The 18,429-nt window shown below is 42.0% G+C and overlaps 1 protein-coding gene across 1 annotated transcript in view; it reads right to left on the reverse strand.

Annotated features, from left to right (window-relative positions):
- Window positions 1-18,429, reverse strand: part of LOC310949212 (A disintegrin and metalloproteinase with thrombospondin motifs 20) — an 80,542-nt gene that overhangs the window by 25,317 nt on the left and 36,796 nt on the right. The window contains exons 12-26 of the mRNA XM_083916570.1: window positions 16,944-17,089; window positions 16,448-16,629; window positions 15,557-15,693; window positions 15,096-15,213; window positions 11,934-12,029; window positions 9,396-9,562; window positions 8,991-9,120; window positions 7,988-8,114; window positions 7,684-7,894; window positions 7,360-7,524; window positions 6,599-6,769; window positions 5,443-5,562; window positions 3,055-3,162; window positions 1,122-1,286; window positions 225-494 (exon numbers count right to left, since the gene is read on the reverse strand). Coding sequence (XP_083772696.1) covers window positions 225-494; window positions 1,122-1,286; window positions 3,055-3,162; window positions 5,443-5,562; window positions 6,599-6,769; window positions 7,360-7,524; window positions 7,684-7,894; window positions 7,988-8,114; window positions 8,991-9,120; window positions 9,396-9,562; window positions 11,934-12,029; window positions 15,096-15,213; window positions 15,557-15,693; window positions 16,448-16,629; window positions 16,944-17,089 — 2,313 coding nt within the window. The remainder of the gene's footprint in view (window positions 1-224; window positions 495-1,121; window positions 1,287-3,054; window positions 3,163-5,442; window positions 5,563-6,598; window positions 6,770-7,359; window positions 7,525-7,683; window positions 7,895-7,987; window positions 8,115-8,990; window positions 9,121-9,395; window positions 9,563-11,933; window positions 12,030-15,095; window positions 15,214-15,556; window positions 15,694-16,447; window positions 16,630-16,943; window positions 17,090-18,429) is intronic.

Below are 18,429 nucleotides of genomic sequence, written 5' to 3' on the forward strand. Positions count from 1 at the left end.
ACACAGGCCTTCTTGACAACACCTTATACATACTATATACCATGCTGGCCATATATGAAAGTTAACCTTTGTGTGCTAAAAAAGAATATTTATCAGACTCCAAGCCAAGAGAGGATCTTCATTTGTTTCCTGAACTGGACAAGTAAATGATGCAAATTCTGACTGGTATTTCCAAAATGATTCTACCATGTGAAAAAAAATACTTCTGCACATGCTGAACATACTGCGCCCCAGGGTCCGGTCCTCCACTGGTTGTCTGCTGAGGGCACGTTCCAGCTGCTGTGCCCAGGATGGCGTCCTGGGTCCTGGGGATATCCGTAAGGCTGATCATTGATGCGCTGACGGCGAAAGATAGAGGAGCAGGATGCAGCGGTACACTCCTGTTCTGTTGCAGGCTTCTCATCCGGGTCACAGAATGACTGATCCACTGACTGGTGGTAGTTAGAGCAGACCGCCTGCCTGGTGATTCTTCCGACACCACAGGTCACGGAACACTGGGGACAGAGGAAAGAGAATCAAGATGTCAAAAACTGAGTTGAGGGAGGGGGACCGTCAATTTCACAAACAAATAATATTTAAACATTGAATCTTGAAAAATAGTTATTATGTTTCATATGTGACTGGAGTATTTAGCAGAAACGTAGCAAATTGCCTGCAAGGTATTACTTCGTAATGTGAAGCCTTGTGATGTGAAGCCTTATGAGTCTGTAACTGTGAATGGGATTAGAGATCTACTAAATAAGACATGAATTTAATTAACTAAAGACTCAGTCCTTTTAGATAATTAAAAGTTAAATTTAATTGTGGATTTAAAAATGAGTTAATTTCACATGAACACATGATAAAAATATCATGACATCTGTAAATCATCCATGGCCTAACCCTAACACAGTTAAACAATCCCACCGCTGGTCTTTTAGTGACATCATCCATCCTCTCTTGCCATGCTTACATTGGCAAATCAATACATAGCTGTCAAAAAGCACAGCAATGTTTAAAGCCCATTTTGTTTTAGAGTGATTTGAAATTTGTCGGGGAATAATAAATCGAGTGATTACTGAAAGTTTCCGGAGTAGAAAACTTCTGTATTGATCGGACACAGTGTCGGATATTTTACTCACAGGAGACCACTCTCCGGCGCGCCATTGGCCACAGGGGCTGAAGCAGGCAGATGACTCCGGGGGCCGGGGCAGGTGGGTGCAGTGCGACTCGTCAGCGACTCCTCCCTGTGCATCTCTGCAGCTCACATAGCGCTCCCGCTTCCCCTTGCCACAGGACACCGAACACTGGAGGACATGCAGATACAAGCAGAGATGAGATAAATATTTGTCTTTTGTGGAATTTAAAAAAAAATGTTGTACTGTGTGGTTCTTTAAAATGATGCCGTTAGCTGCATTGTGACTGTTTATAAAATACACCGCAAAATTGACTGGTTTTAAGTGAAATGTCAGCTGTGCCATACAATCTTTGCAAACTGGCAGCCCAAAACGGCATTGAGTACTACAGTTTATACTGTAAACAATATATACTGTGCATCCATTTGTCTATAGAATCTGTACTAAACATTTAATTACCCAGATATTGTATAGTATAAAGTGACATTGGTAAGCTGCAATTATGTTCAATTTAACCAAATATCTGCTTAAATAAAAATACAAAATGGCTGTGTTCCCATTGATTTGATTCATACGTTTTCCCAGCACAATGCAAAACACATAATTCCAGAAAGTTCTTGTTTTGGGGCAATTAAATCTTTTTTTTTTTCATCTATGAGAAATAATTTTGTTAAGCACACTTTGCATTTGATTATTAAACTTGTTTGAAGGTAAATGATCTTGGTCTGACGAATAGACCTTGGTTTAGGCTTGTTTGTTTAATGCTAGCAAGTTCCTCGAAAGTATGTAATGTTTTGCTGGTTTGTAGACTGAATTTCGGCTCAGTAATACTTCCTGACATCACGCGTTCACGTTGTTAGGCATTTCTTAGACTGTAAAAGATAAGATGACATTTTTGTGGATTGTCACAAACAAATGCATTCATAGCTAATAGCTAATAGCTTTACCCTGCTTACACTCTCAAAGGGACATCGCAGTTAACAGTTCTGAGGGGATGAATACCTAATGCAATCAAATGGCTCCAGCTCAAACAGGCGTGTTATAATCTCTTTCATATCAATGTCTCTTAAAGACGGCAGCACTTCCACTGCTCAGGGGAATATATGCATGTGTATGTGTGCGTGTGGTGTGTGCATTATGTGTGTGTGTCTGTAAGACCACACCGGCGCTGGCCTCTTTGACATGTGAGCTCACACCGACTTGCAGATTGACAGATGGGGTTCAATCTTAGAAACCGTAGACTCGTGTTTAGATGAAATCTGGTTTTCATTTGCGACGAGTAACAATGCAAAGTATCAGAGAGACAGAGGGGCCTCTCAGCCCAGACAGTGGAGCCTGTGTGTGTGTGTGTGTGTGTGTGTGTGTGTGTGTGTGTGTGTGTGTGTGTGTGTGTGTGTGTGTGTGTGTGTGTGTGTGTGTGTGTGTCTGTATATGTGTGTGCATGTGCAGATGTAGCAGGGGGTAAAATAGACAATGCAAAAGAGGATCATGGTCCTGTAAAGTATGTACTATCTGAAAGAATGTTGGAATATAGAATAAAGTTTAATATGTCAACCTAATATTAACAAACATAACATAACACACATAAAGGAGACCAATCATTACTGGAGTGTGGTTTTCTTCAATTACACACACACACACACACACACACACACACACACACACACACACACACACACACACACACACACACACACACACACACACACACACACACACACACACACACACACATACACACACACACAATCTTATTCATCAGCATGCTCATTTTTAATTTTTTTTCAAAGACAGAGGAAAGTCTTATTCCAGAGCCAAGCTCAAAGCAGTACAATAATTTGTTTACCATTAAACAAAAAACGCATCACTTTTGTTTAAGGTAAACCCACAGACCGTAATATTCTCTAACAAACCCAATAAACCCAATTTGTTTCCTTACCGCAGTCCAGGAGCCGTATCTCCACTGAGTCAGGAGCTGAGCAGAGTTGTCAGGACGAGGTGTGCTATGTACTGGAGAAGCCCAGGGACACGCGGGCATGTCACAGTCCTACAAAAACAAGCGTGCAAATACAGTAAAATGAGTAAATATTGTGAGTCATACATCACAACACTAAAGCAGTGAGGTAATATGTCAAAATATCTTGAAACACATTTCGGAGACTCTTTTGTATGCAAAGATGGAGGTTGAGGAAGTCTCCAACACTCTTTACTTTTATCATTTAGTTCCATTTCTCAAAGGTTTTTAGACTCGCCTTTTACAGTGCCTGTAAATGTTTTGTTGACCTGGATTCCAACAGCTGAGACAGATCACCTACCTAGAGACTGAAAGGTCATCAGTTCAACAATCTCTGACTCCATCAGTCAGTATGTCCATTAATGTCTAAGAGCCCTTATGTAATACATCTAAACCACTCCGTGTGCCGCGGCCTCATGGTCTGTGTCCACCTTGACATTGATTTGGACTTTGGGTCAAAGCAAAGCAGAAGAGGCGAACATTTAACTAAGCTGCTTATTTTAAAGTAGGTCACAACTTTTGCTTGATTAAAGTTTGCTTGACCTGAGGAGCATCATCAAAGAGTGACGATCAAGGATACTTTGCAGGTGATCAGCTTTTAACCAATCAACAGACAATGGATAAGAGCCCTCCTAAAATAAAACATCAAAATAACTGAATGAATGTGTTACTCGCTAAGCTGTCAAATTTCACTTAAATGACCGACTGGAATCAGATTCTGAGTGACCCTGAAACACAAAAATATGTCGTACAGTTGCTGAATCATGCTTGATTTTAGATCTAGAGTGCCTCATTTATATTGTTGTTTACAAGGCATGGGAGTTGAGAGGCAGTGAGGTAGCTACTGCTTGTCTTCCTCACCCTCTAGCCCACCTAATTTGCTGATTGGTCTTGCAGTTGCCAGGCTCACTCAGTCCTCATTTGTTTTTTTCAGGCTTAAATTTCACTTCAACAATTAAAGAAATTCTTACCTTCATGGCATTTTACACTTTTCTTTTGTAATCTTAAAATGCTCCTAATAAGCGTATGGAACACTAAAATGTAAAAGAAATCCACCAGGGCAAAAATATTCAATTCTCATATATTTCTGATAAAAGTCTGACCAGTCATTCTGTTTAGTCCAAATAAAATTATTTGCCTTTGCTTCCTGCCTGTCATCCGTCGCTCCTCTTCACTCACACCTCATGCTGCATTCCAGTGCCATGGAAAGTCCGAATTTTCGGCCCTCTAACTAGGCAAAGTGCGCTGGAATGCCTGTCAAAGTGGAACCTCCTACTAGCAACATCGGGGTAGGTCAATCTCCCTCGAATTCGCCAGTAGGAGGTTCCACTTTGACAGGCATTCCAGCGCTCTTTGCCTAGTTAGGTCCAAATCTTCAGATTTCCAGTGGCACTTAAATGCAGCATTTCTCTCTCCCTGCACGTGTCGGGGGGAGGAGAGAGCGACATACAAGAAAGGTAAGAATTGCTTTAAGAAGATGAGATTTGAAGCTGTACTGCTCAAAATCTTAGGGATCAAATAACTGTGTGTAATCTCAAAGTGGTCGCTCGTAGTTATGAACCCACTAAGAATCATCCCCTCACTCTTCAGTTCTGATCAGCTCTACAAAGCATTTTAGCATCCCATTGTTTTGGTGTCCCACCCCTCAACTTTTGGTTCGGTTCTCCGGGTCTCATAAACCTTTGTTCACTAAAAAAAGTTCTGAAAACCAAATGTATGCTACCTTACCATCACAGCAACAACAGACAAAGTTAACTACTAGCTGATGAACATAGTGGAGTACTTCGTAGTGGTGCAACGTGTGTGGCAAATATTTCTTCCAGGAGTTTGTAGAATCCAAACACAGAAATAATGCTACATACTTGGGCCTAACACGGGCCGAGCTAGTGCAAACCACAAGAGTCCAAGTGGTTAATGTTGCTCCGTGTCTGCTGGATGTTAAAATAGAAAACTGCATTTGGTCGTGCAACCCCGTACTGAGCAATGACAATAAATGAATGTTAGTGGACCCATATTCCGTATTGTCTAAGAGGGCTCTGCTGATTGTAAACTGCATATTTCAAGCTTATAGGACACATTAAATCAGGGTGTATTCTTTTATAAACCAATGTACTAATTTCTTGTTTGCATCCAGATTCCATCCCAGATGATGCGAATGACATCTGCATTCAATCCTGTATACCATTTAAAGGTGGTGTTTTTAATAACTTGCATTTTATTTCTTTATCCTAAGAGCAAATCACAGAGTCTGGGACAAATAAGGGCGAAATTAAATGTTTGAGTTTGGAGAGTGTATGAGCAACTTTTTTTTACCTGACTGTCTCTAGGCCTTGCTGCAGCATTGCACTCTCTGTCGTTCACTGTGTCGCCATAGTCCCCTGACACACACCTAACAGCTCTCATCTGGTAGCCGTGGCCACAGGTCACCGCGCACTGAAAGATAAAATCACACACATACATACACAGAGAGAGAGAAACCCGGTCAACCACAAGTTATCTCAAACTATCTAAGTATGTCAAGGTTGATATCTTAGATGGGCCTCAGTCATGATTCAGCTCAGCAGAGCCTGGCTCAGACTCTGACATGCACACACACACACACACACACACACACACACACACACACATACACACGTATTCACATATACACCCATAGTCTTAGGCCGACCCTTTACCCAGTTCTTAACTCACATCAGGGCGATCCTACCACATTCAGGTACAACATGAGAGCAGAGGAAGTGCCACAGGATAGGTTTATTTGAGCAGTAAATTATAATTACACAGGCATTAACGAGCTGATATATTCCAGCTCTGTAAATACCACTATCTGACTTCATACAAACACATGTCAGGGAGGCATTAGATCTAAACGTATAAACTAGACTATGAATGGCCATAGAGACCCGTTCATGCAGGCTTCATTCCTTTTGTGCTTTACCCAAACAGGGCTTAATCTATACAGAAACAATTGGAAAATTATACATTTTAAATGCATAGGAAAGCGTGTATGCATGTGTGTGTGTGTGTGTGCGCACACACACATGCAGATTTAGTCTGACAGGATATGAGGGCAAAGTAAAAGCAACATGGAGGACATGGCAGCTGGAGTCAGAGCACACTCCTCCGTAACTTGTCATTATATCAGGTTACACACACACAAACCTGAAATATACACCATCACTGCTGCACACCACATTCTCTCTCTATGACGACACACACACACACACACACACACACACACACACACACACACACACACACACACACACACACACACACACACACACACACACACACACACACACACACACACACACACACACACAAACACACACACACACAGTAACAAGTCAAACTCCTAGACAGCAAGCCACACATGAAACCCATTTCCACAGTCAAACACAGCATCAAGTCACCCCGCCCCGGTGTGCCTACGTATGTCTCATCTTTCTGTGTCTGCAGGACTCACCGCTCCCCAGACGCCGACCTGCCAGGATGCACACTCAGGCTGCTCGCAGCTCCCCACAGCAGGAGGTTTGCTGGATGGGTCGCAGAAGTGCTCGCTCAGCTTTTCCTCCCCGGCTCCAACGCTGCAGGACACTTGCCTGTGCCTCATCCCCTTCCCACAAGTCACCAGGCACTGGGGTTGGGGAAGGGGTGTGTGGTAGAGTGTGTGATGATGGTGAATGAAAAGGTAGAGGAAAAAGTAATTCATATGAAAGTGTGCATGAGTGTGTGCATGTGAAAAATCAAAATCCGACATTCCCTCATTAAAAAAATAGCAAAATATGATATATATTATATGGCAGGGCTGTTATGTTGGGTTGCACTGAATGTGGCCACTAACTGATAACTGCATTGTATTTAATGGCAATCTGGCCCATTATATTATATAATACACCCCTGACTTTACGGGGAAGACCCAGGACTAGGTGGAGAGATTATATCTCCATACTGGCCTGGGAACGCCTCGGGATCCCCCAGTTAGAGCTGGTTAATGTGGCCAGGAAAGGGAAGTTTGGGGTCCCCTGCTAAAGCTGCTGCCCCCGCAACCCGACCCCGGATAAGCGGTTGAAGATGAGATGAGATGAGATGACCCCTGACTTTACTGTTAACCTCTATTAATGCTGAGCTGTCCTGAAAGCAGGTTTTCTTACTGTAAGTGTGTTGATGTTTTTAGATTTATGTATTGCGTGGTTGTGTGTCTGCACGTATGTGAGAGGTTCCCACCTCACTCCACTCGCTAACTGTCCACTTCGGACACGGCTGGTCGCTGCAGGTTTCAGTGACAACCCTCTGGTGTTCATTGCACTCCCGGTCCACCAGCCGTCTACCCAGGTTGTTCATGCAATAAGACTCTCTGCTACGGCTCCCGCGTCCACATGTCTTAGAGCACTGTTAACAAGAAAGCATTAAACATGTTAAGCCCACTTAATCAATCTAAATCTGATAATATCTCTAATAATTGTACAAATGTGTCGCTTTTATCTGCATTTAAATTGTATTCAGTGTGTTTTCCCAGCATATTTAATACAATTCTACGACTGACTGTACCTCTGACCAGGCGCTGTACTGCCAGCTCTTAAGCAAACAATCCCCATGGCAGGGCTCTCTGGTCTGAGGTTTGGCGGCATCTCCACAGGCGCTGGCATCCATCCTCTCACTCTGTCTTTTCATAAGGCTATACTTCATACACTGAACATCCAGGCTGCGGTAGCCTGGGCCACATTTAGCAGTACATTCGCTCTTTCCAGCGACATGCCACCTGTGTGAGAGGAGGTGTAAAACATTAGCGTTGTGTGTCCGTATGAATCAGTTTTGTGGGTGCATGAGTGTCTCTTTGTGTGTTAATGCGCACCTGACTTCACAGTCGGTGTTGCAGGGCTCAGCAGCAGCAACAGGACGAGGTAAATGTTCACAGCGTTGGTCCGATACCTCAAGGAGATCACTCTTACGCACACATACCGCCTTTCGTCTTCGATCACCTGCACACACACACACACACACACACACACACACACACACACACACACACACACACACACACACACACACACACACACACACACACACACACACACACACACACACACACACACACACACACACACACACACACACACACACACACACACACACACACACACAGAAACATGGGTTCAAATCAGATAACATCTGGCAGACAGTTTACATGCCGAAATATCACATTTCGTCACCTTTAAAAACTTTCACAGTTTTCTGACATTCAGTTCTTCATCATACAGCCTTGGGGGTCCATGTCGGTCTAAGACCCCACAAATACATCTCTTTACTGGATCCTACTGTGCCCTCTGACCCTCCGGGAGCCTGACTAGTTTGCTTCCAAAAGGGAAATTTAGGTGTCAGGCAACGTAATTGGCCGATGTCACATTGGGGTTGCTAGGAGGGAGATTTATGGAGGGAAGGGATGAGTGACGTGAGTGTAAGTGAACGAAGAGAAATGCTCATTCTAATGTTCCCTGACACTTACATCCATGTCCATGTAATACAATTTAATGCATTAAGAGCTGTAAAACACATTATGGTTTATATACCATAAATTTCAAACTACACGGATTTTGGTGGTAAATCTTAATAGATTATATCAAGAGTAGCTGGTAAATCTGTCAGTTAGACCACAAGGCTCTACATCAATAAACGGTTACTCTTGAGAACAAATGTTGCAATTTGTGAAATAACTATGGGCCTACAAGTACATAAAAAAATGTGTGTACTATAACAGTTCCCAGATAATCTGTGCAATTATAGAGTTTTATAAGATTCACAGATGCCAAAGAGAAATTATTATATTCTTCATGTGCGCAGCCAAGCTGAGGTTTTACCCTGACAGATGCGGTTGCATTCGAGCCAGGAGCCTGAGGGATCCCACACAAACTGCTCCCTGTGTTCCTCAATGGGTATGTTGAAGGAGTAACGGACATCTGGGTTGTAGAGGTTTCCCACACATAAGACCTGTGGAAACAATAGTGGGAAAAGCAAGGTCAAAAGACTTAAGAGTGCTTCTCTTATTTTGTCTAAGTCCACGCAGGGATAGCACCCTTTTAGACAGAGATCTAGCATTCTATGTTGGTAAGTAAGAAAACAGAAAACTTTTAAAGGAAGACGATATAGAGATCGGGACTAAACGAGGCAAAACAGAGGATACACAGTATAAATAATGTAGGAAACTAACTGATACAGAAAGAGTAATTAAGTAACAAAGAGAGCGAAAAGCCTCCTCCAAATACCTGCAGAACGAGCTCCTCCTCAATGCGGTCAGTGCAGTTGATGCGCTCCACTTTTGTGTCTGAGCCACTGTAGTCAATGACGGTTCCCTTGAAGGTGATTTCCCTTTTGAACATGGCCACCACAAAGTTCCCATTCAGAAGGGAGTTGGACTGGCTGTCAGATAATGCTGAAAGGGACACAAACCATAAACAACACAGAACTCCAAATGAGAAAGAATTCAGTGCAAGTGATGGAATGTTTGGTTTCATTACAAGAGTTTGTCCTCTTGCAGGATTGAGGTTTTGGGAATATTTATGAAATGTGGCATTTATTATCCAGGCTATATGTTAAGTACACAGTCTTTGAGCTGCCAACCTATTGTTCTGCAAACATCGTTTCAGGGGAGCTATGTTGAAACACTGGTAGCATTAAATTGCAGTTATTTAGAGTTAGACTGCGTGACTCTTCTTAATGGCTGACATTGTAATGCAAACAAAAGACCTCCACTGACTGCAAATACAAACAAGTATATAAACATACACAAACACATGGATAACACTTTAACATAACAATAACACAATAACAATTTGCAAACTAGCACATTAACCCAAAATGAAAACCGACCCCCACTCTCTCAACATCACACACTGAGTCCAGAAAACATGAAGCCAATTACAATCTGAGAGCGAATGCGGAAACAATGTATGTGATTTAGTCTTTAGATGCAACTTAGTTTACATTTAAGTCTACAAATTGTTGAATGCCAGCTAGTTACCTTTAGAACAACTCTGGTTGTTATCATTGACACAAGTTGAAAAAACAACAATGCCTTAGGAAATGTGCAGACAGTCAGAGAGCCATACACATAGAGTGAACCTCAACATACATGAATATCTTCATCTGGTACCCAACAGGACATGCTCCTTCTGAAGCCTATTTTCAAGCCTATTCAAATGCATACCTTCTTGCTTAAACAGTGGGAAAAAAAGAGTTAACGTGACATGTGTCACTGTGCATATTACAAGATTTGTTATTCTGCACACAAGCTGTTCTAAATACCTTTAAGTCTCATGTCAGATCCCCACATTCATGTCTTATAATGTATTTACATTATTTTGTTTTCATGATTGCTTTCTGTGTTGATTTATCCTCACTTTTTCTTATATGTTGATGTATTTCATTGCGAACAAACCTTGTGAATTGTTCCCATGTGTTCTTGACAAAGCACAGGTGTGTGTCCTCCCCTGTGTGAATTGTGAAACAATGCTCCTGATAAAGGTCTAGTGAGCAAAAATGTGGCTTTGTCTTTAAATACTTGCATTGGAATGGTTTTGCACCACAGCATTGTAAGAAGGTAAGTAACTTCACAAAGTGCTACACAATAAAATTAAAAGAAAGACACAATATAGAGACACAATATAAGAGTAACACATAATATAAACCTTAAAAATAAACCAATAAATTATACCAAACAAAGGTAAATCTAAACAGGTGGGCGTTGAACTTCTTTCTAAACGTGTCCGGAGTGTCTAATTCTAACGGGAGAGAGCATCAAAGTTAAATCTTCATCCACAACTTCAACGGCACAGTCTCCTTTTTTTGTCATGAGTGCGGTGATCTGCTTAAAAATACTGCACCAGAGTTAAAAAAAACTGACAAGGCGTTGCAAATACCAACCCTGTTTAATACAGACAGACACCACTTGCTCAATGTGTGGTTGTGGCACTCAGTAATAGCAGGAGTTGAGCTTTTCACAGCAGCATGGCGGCGAGACCCAGCCAGATGTGCTTTCCGACAATTTGACTTAAAACATCTTGAACCTGACTTGAACCATTTGAAAATGGGCACCCGCCCTTACAACATAGGCAAAACTTTTTTTTTTTCTCTCTCTCTCTCTCTCTCTCTCTCTGTCTGTCATTGTCTCTCACGTGCAGGCACGCACACGTGCAGGCACGCCTGCACACACACACACACACACACACACACACACACAAACACACACGCACGCACGCACACACACACACACATAATACACACACTAACACACACACACACTGAGCCCGGTGGGTCCATCTAACCCTATACCCCTATATCCACTTTCATGCAGCCTGCGCTCCACATGCCACTAATTAGCACCTATTGCTGCCTCATTTATCTTTCTCAGGGTCTGACAATCCATTTGCTTTCCCAACCGACCAACCTCTTTGCCATGACCAGATGGATAACGCCTCTCTACGTTTCCTCCGTATGCACCCAGTACAAATGACAGTTTCCTTTCCTTTCTGAAAACAGTTTGACAACAGTTTGGCCCATGTCTCCTTATCCTCCTTCACAAAAGCCTGCCTTTACAGCTCTGGGTCAACAAGTCTGGGTGGTTTATGGTCATGTTAAGGGATAATGACATTGACCTATGAGATGTGAACTGAAGGGGTGAAATGTATACATCTTATTACACTGGGCTGCTTCCATTTTGGATTGATTGTCCCAAGAAAACCTGAAATTTGAGCAATGTTGCTTAAAACAACATTGTTGCACTGACACACACATAGCACACTTACCAAGGTAGTTATCGTCTTCTGGTTTTCCAGAGTAGCTGACTTGTTTGATATCAATGTTGGTGGCTCCAGCTGGGATCCGCACAACTGTGTTGTAACCTGAAGAAAAAGAACAGATGGAGAGACAGACAGAGTGAGACAGAAAGCACGAAAAGTTAAACAATTTTTAAGAAGTTTCAAAAGGGAAGAAATAATATCAGTGAGTGGTCCCACCTAGATTTTCATACTAGCTTCACTATGCTACACCAAACTCCAGTCAGGGAAGTCCGGTTCCAGCCACATGGGATTTAAATGTCACACTTGGAAAAATACGAAAAAAAAGTTGAGTCCTCTCAAATAACCTGCAGGAGACCTTGTTTTAGTCTCAGAGGTCCGACCGTGAAATGATATGTTATTATTCCCTGGACCTACCTTTGGCCTGTAATTACGACACCGGGCCTGTTGTCCCATGATAAACTAACATACAAAACAAGTGAGCATGTCAAATCCAAGAGGCGACAAAAAAAATGTGAGGATGGAGACTGAACATGTTATTAAATAAGCAAATTAATATAAATAAAATTAGACCAATTAAATGAAAAAATAGTCTGTATTCTTGTGAGAAGTGCTGGGTATGAAAGCTAAACACTTTTTTGGCACTGACTGAGATGATCTGTAACAGCAAGTATCAGAACCTGTTAGCTGGAATTGAATGCTTGATTAGATTTGTACTATTCTTTGCTTTTGTAAAGTTTAGGTCAATCGACAAGAGATAAGCTTAGCTTAGTTTTCTGAAAAATATATGTATATTTCATGTAAGTGCAAGTAAGGTAAGCCAAAAAATAAAAGGGAGTAATGGCTACAGATTCTGTCCATTATAATTAACCCAAGCTAAATGCCAATTGTAACCTTCTATGGTTAAATAAAGAGAGAGCAGATGAGGAGGAAAGCAAATGCACAGTTGCTATTTAACTGCTATTTAATCAGTTAAGTAAACCCACACTGTTTGCCGGACGCCATCTGGTCTTCCAACTGCTTTCTGCTGCCTCCAAAATAAAATAAAATACTGAACAGAGTGAGAGGAAAGGTGTGATTTGGACGGATTTGATGGTTATCCTGACACCTTGAGCCACTCGGGGGCAGCACTTGGTTTACATATTTCCTCTCATCAGCCATCTAGATCTTTTCACACAAACACAAAGACACCCACACCCACACCCACACACACACACACACACACACACACACACACACACACACACACACACACACACACACACACACACACACACACACACACACACACACACACACACACACTCACACACACGTAGGCATACACATACTTTAACAACATCATAAGCCATGTAAACCATGACTTTTCCATTGAGGCCACACTATACAGGAAGCTACAACTATGCCTATTCCTTCACAATAAACTTTTCACCACCACACAAAAACCTATACACAATTTACTGTTACTGTTTTGTGTGTCATGTCAAATTCCCTCCCTAAACACTGGGGACAGGATAAGCTCTTAAAAAAACAGGGGCGTATGAACACCCCGCCGTGGAAACATGCTATCCACAAGCCATCAGAGGCCACATAGATCCCCCAGCTTAGCAACTGACCACACACACAATCCTTCGCCACCACAGAGTGACCCAGGGATGAACAGTAAACACACCACCCCGGGGGAAAAAAAACACAACCATGCTGAACTCAGGGAACGCTGGGGTTTACCTCAAACATGCTTCCCTCTGCCACTAGCAAGAAAGAAGATGATGTATTAATAGCCTGCAGGGGAAAATGTGAGGCGTGACGGGTCTTACCCTGATGCAAGTTGTCAGACGATACTGACATTGTTGATGACAAACATCTGCTTTTTGTTTTGTAGTCACTGTGATTGGATTATTCTTCCATTCTGAAACAGGAGACATTTAACCCCCAAGTTTGTTTTTCCCGTTTCCATTTTAATGCTCCCATTGCTTTAACATAAAATGTAAGCCTGTATCAAGTCCACTTGTAAATCTCAGGTACAGCTTAACTGTAAGCCTTTTTTTTCTTTACTTGAAACTTGCCAATCTAAAAACATGGAAAAACCTAACTTCAGTCCAGTTTGGCAGCCCTTGCACAGCGGCAGAATTTAATTATAAGGCATATGTACTGAAAGGACTTTAGCCTATAAAAAACACAGTTAACAGGTATAACTGTTATAACTAAACACCCTTAAAGGTGCTTAGTTATAACAGTTAAAATGTTCAAATATGGCTTCATTCCAATGGTCAGTCTTGCATCTTGACTTGGAATTTGCTAAAGACATAAAAACCTAGAGAAAGACCTGAAAAGTAATTCTGTCTAGTCTAGTGACAAAGGGAAGTAAAGAACAAGATAAAGACAAAGATTGACACTTAACAGAGAGAAATCAAATGGAAAAGGACAAAAGGGTGAAAGACAAGGCCTAGACCAAGGAGCAGAGGGATATCCTGCCTGAGCTGCACTCCCACTTGTGTTCTCTTTCTTAAGGTCAAGCCAGATTTCCAGGGCTGAGCTCAGTGTCTGGTTTGGTTAAATGAAGTTCTCAAACCCTGTACCCCCAACAACCGAGCGCCGAAAGAAAGCAGATGGATAGAGACGCTAAAGCTCAGTGCCAAACTAATGCGGAGAAAACATGACAGAGGCCACACCCAGGGCTTTTATGCTAATGCTTCTGCTGTTTTGCTGCCCAGACTTAAAAAGGATTGGATGCAATCAGCAGTTGGCCCGCATCGAAGCACCGCATTAAGCAGCGACACTTCAAAGGGGTGATGTCAGGTTTGTGTTTGCTATCGAATAGCCTGACAGAGTGAGATCGCTGTGTTCATCAGTTTCTAAAGCTTTAGAAAAGATTGGTGTGCAGCTTTTTTTCAAATTTGGCTGAAGCACGTAGTCTTGCTGAAACAATCTTAATATGTTTAAACATAACCAGACATCAGGTCAGCACCTAATATGCACATATTTCATGTCAGTGTCACAGCCACACGGTTCTGAAGTCTTTCTTACCTCTTCTATGTTTACTTCGTGTCAAATATATCATAGTTCCTCTGCAGAAGCAGCTGACATACAGTGTGTTTAATAGCAACACCTTTTTTTGTGAACAGCCAGCTATAAGTGTACCGTACATGTAATCTGAGCAGTGCAACTTACCATACTGAGCATCATTGAAGGTCCCTGCTAGGGTTTTACACGACGAGTTGTCACCGCCACACACTCCACACTTGTCATTCCTGGCCTTAGAGTTGAGAACGTGGTCGCAGCCTGCTTGCTGAAGAGGCACAGATGAAGAGAAGATAGATGTTTGGGATTTAATGAAATATGACATACTTTGCTTAAAAATTATTAGTTTGAATGTTTTCAGCTACACGTATGAGCAGTGAACCTGAACACCATGAACTTGACAAATGTGGGTGTCTCTGATTGTGACTTTTAAACACTGAAAACTCAAGTTTATTCCGTACAATTATCTACAAGACATGAATCATGTAAAAGAATGAGAAGACTGACAGCCAAAATGTAACTTTGACCCAGATATATGACACTACATATCACAATTGCATTGGAATAAGTTAAAGCCAAGATAGTGTTGATGTTGATTATAAGAGACATACCCTGCAGAGTCCTTGAACACAGATGTCGTATGTATCTGGCCCACACGGCGTGCCATCAGTGACGCGGTCCTTCAGCTGATAGTACGCTGTAGTCCCAGCAACCCGGCAGAAGAGCTTACAGCGATCCTTCATTAGTACTGCATGGAGATAGAAAAACAAACTATGGAAAAAGTTGGACTACAGCTCATTAAGTTAATTAAATTAATAAAATAATATTCTAAAAAATAACAAGATGAAAAGCCTCGAGATGACTTACAAGTGCTGATGAAGTAATCCAAAACATCGGACATTTTTGATCTTATTCATATTTATTATGTTTTTTTGCAAAGTTCAGAAGACTCCTGCTAGAATTGGCAATCTTGGCCTGTTTGCTTGTATAGCATCAATTAAATGAATAAATCACTTGCAGTAACTTAGACATGGTGGTCTTTGCCAGATGGTAATCTCATGTAGCTGGGCAGGCCATCTCAGGAAGGGATGAGATACGGCTGCAAGAGGGAAAGCTGCCAGGAGGCTCATATGGAAGGGCTGTGTTGTTTCAATGTTGCTGTTGTTCATTGTCTTCTAAAGATTTGCTCTTATCATGGGTATGCAAAGTATGACAAAGGAAGAACATGCACCCATTCTATCTGCTCTCCTCATGTATTAAAACTGCATTAGATTCAAATGCACAAGCTACATAGATGTGACAAGTCTGAATGCCTGGGCTCCACATTCCACAACACACAATGTGGAGTCCAGCATTTTAGTTACATTTTCAAAACTAACTGCATCACTGGCTTCAAACTACATTGTATAGTTGGATGTAAATAGTATCCATCTTTGATGTTACAGCACAGTTACCACAAGACATTCAAATTACATGCTTTAGGATTTCATTGGTATACTCACTGCCACTGTACTTGGGGACCCAGCGGACAGTGGGAGGTAGACCGTTGATATTGAAGTGCTTGCCGTCAAACTGAGAGCACTGCTCTTCTCGGAAATCTTTCCGTCCTCGCGGACATGGCTCAGTGTTGCAAGAGCGGAACTTCATCCTGCGGCCCACACAGAACTTCCCGCCATTTCTGGGCCTAGAGCAAGACAAGACAGATGCACCTAAGAGCAATGCACCAAACTTCAATTAAAAATGTCATGCTTGCTTGTTTGACTTATGCTTTATGCCTTCAAACCTGCATTGTTTACATTTAAATTCACACTAAAGAAACAGTCTCTCTGACTGAAAATCAAGCTGAGGCTAACTGAATCTGACATGCAGGTTTGTTACTTACTTAAGCTTGTTTACAACTTGTATGACTGCTTTCTTTTTTACCGCTTCTCTTACTGTTCAGAGGCTTACACATAACGTAACGGCTTTTATTGTCATAGCTATCTGATTCTTTCTTACTCAGGCTTGTTGCAGTCTCTAGCATTGCTCCGGGTTCCTCCACCACAGGACCTGGAGCAAACACTGTAGGGCCCCCACGGACCCCACTCCCCGTGGACCGGCTGCAGGTCCAACTCCTTGTTTACACACATGCCATGTCTGCAGTACTGCATGTGAATAGACACAAAAGAAATACATGACTGCAACTCCTGCAGACCTGAAGACAAACGCAGAGTGCAGAATTAGTGCAGGCACAGCTGTGAGTGCTGTTCTTCTTTGCCTTCTTAATCCTCTGTTTAGATCTCAAGCTATATTTTAAAAGAAATTCTAATTCAGCTATTGTTTACCCTCAAGGAAGACATCCAACTCCTCCAGCTGTCCAAAGAGAAATGGGAGAAGGAGGGAGCGGCATGGATACAGACAAAAATAGAGATAGTGCAAGACAGAAAAAGACAGGAAGTGTCAATGAACCAGAAACTGAAATGTACAGTATGTGCCACAATACTTCCTTTATGTCAACCAAATCTATAATGTATTTCAAGTTTTTTTTCTTTGTGGGAGCTAAGTCAACAGTTAAGTTCTTGCTCTGTTCTCATCGCAGTCTGAGACCCACAGGTTGTCTGATGTATATAAAGCATTATTGTTTCACAGCCTCTTTTATTTGCCACACTGTTTTCAATATGAGCTCTGTGTAAATAAGCCTGGTGTATTGATGGAAATGGTGTTAGACATTCAACACAAAATGTGTTCAAAATGAAAACTTTTTGCATGCCAGAGACAATGGAGGAAATTTCTCTTCAGCCAGGATTTTAAATACAAAACTACATAATACCTTTCATATGGAAGACCCACTTAAACATAAAAAAATGAAGGCACCTGGTATCAAACAGTGTGTACCCACTAACCAACCTTTGCCAAGAAGTGCTATCACCGCTTTCATAAGCAAAGCACGGCTGGCCCATTTCCCTTTGTGTGTAACCAAATCCCCTTCCCAGTGACTAAGATATCGGAGGGTCCTGTTCACTGAAAGAATGCAGGACAAGACGGCGTCTGTCTGGGTACGGAGCCCGCCGTCCGGGCACACAGGCACAGTGGCACCATGATAAGGAAACTCTAGAGTTGTGATAACAAGAGGAACAAAGTTCATTACTGGCTTGTCATCAGGAGCTCCCTTCTGTTGCTCATGCTGTCTATCTCTGCAGATACACAGATTTAAAACATTATACCTGGAAAGAGGATGCTCTTTGCGGACACCTGGATTTGTTTATTTTCACCATATTTCCTCACAGAGTTTGGTCTCTGAAGTTGATGCACAAGTTGTTTCTTTCACTGCCAGCTCTTTCCAGATGAAAAATGCAACTACTATCAGCTGGCCACACGCCCATTTCACTACAAGACATTCAATCCCCTACTCCTGATGAAAAAAAGATTGTGAGACCTGAGAAACCGTGTGAGATCCGCTTCACAGAATTTTCATAATTACGCTAATAAACCAGGGAGGATATCA

Source organism: Echiichthys vipera (assembly GCF_963691815.1).
Source record: "Echiichthys vipera genome assembly, chromosome: 7".
Taxonomy (NCBI): domain Eukaryota; kingdom Metazoa; phylum Chordata; class Actinopteri; order Perciformes; family Trachinidae; genus Echiichthys; species Echiichthys vipera.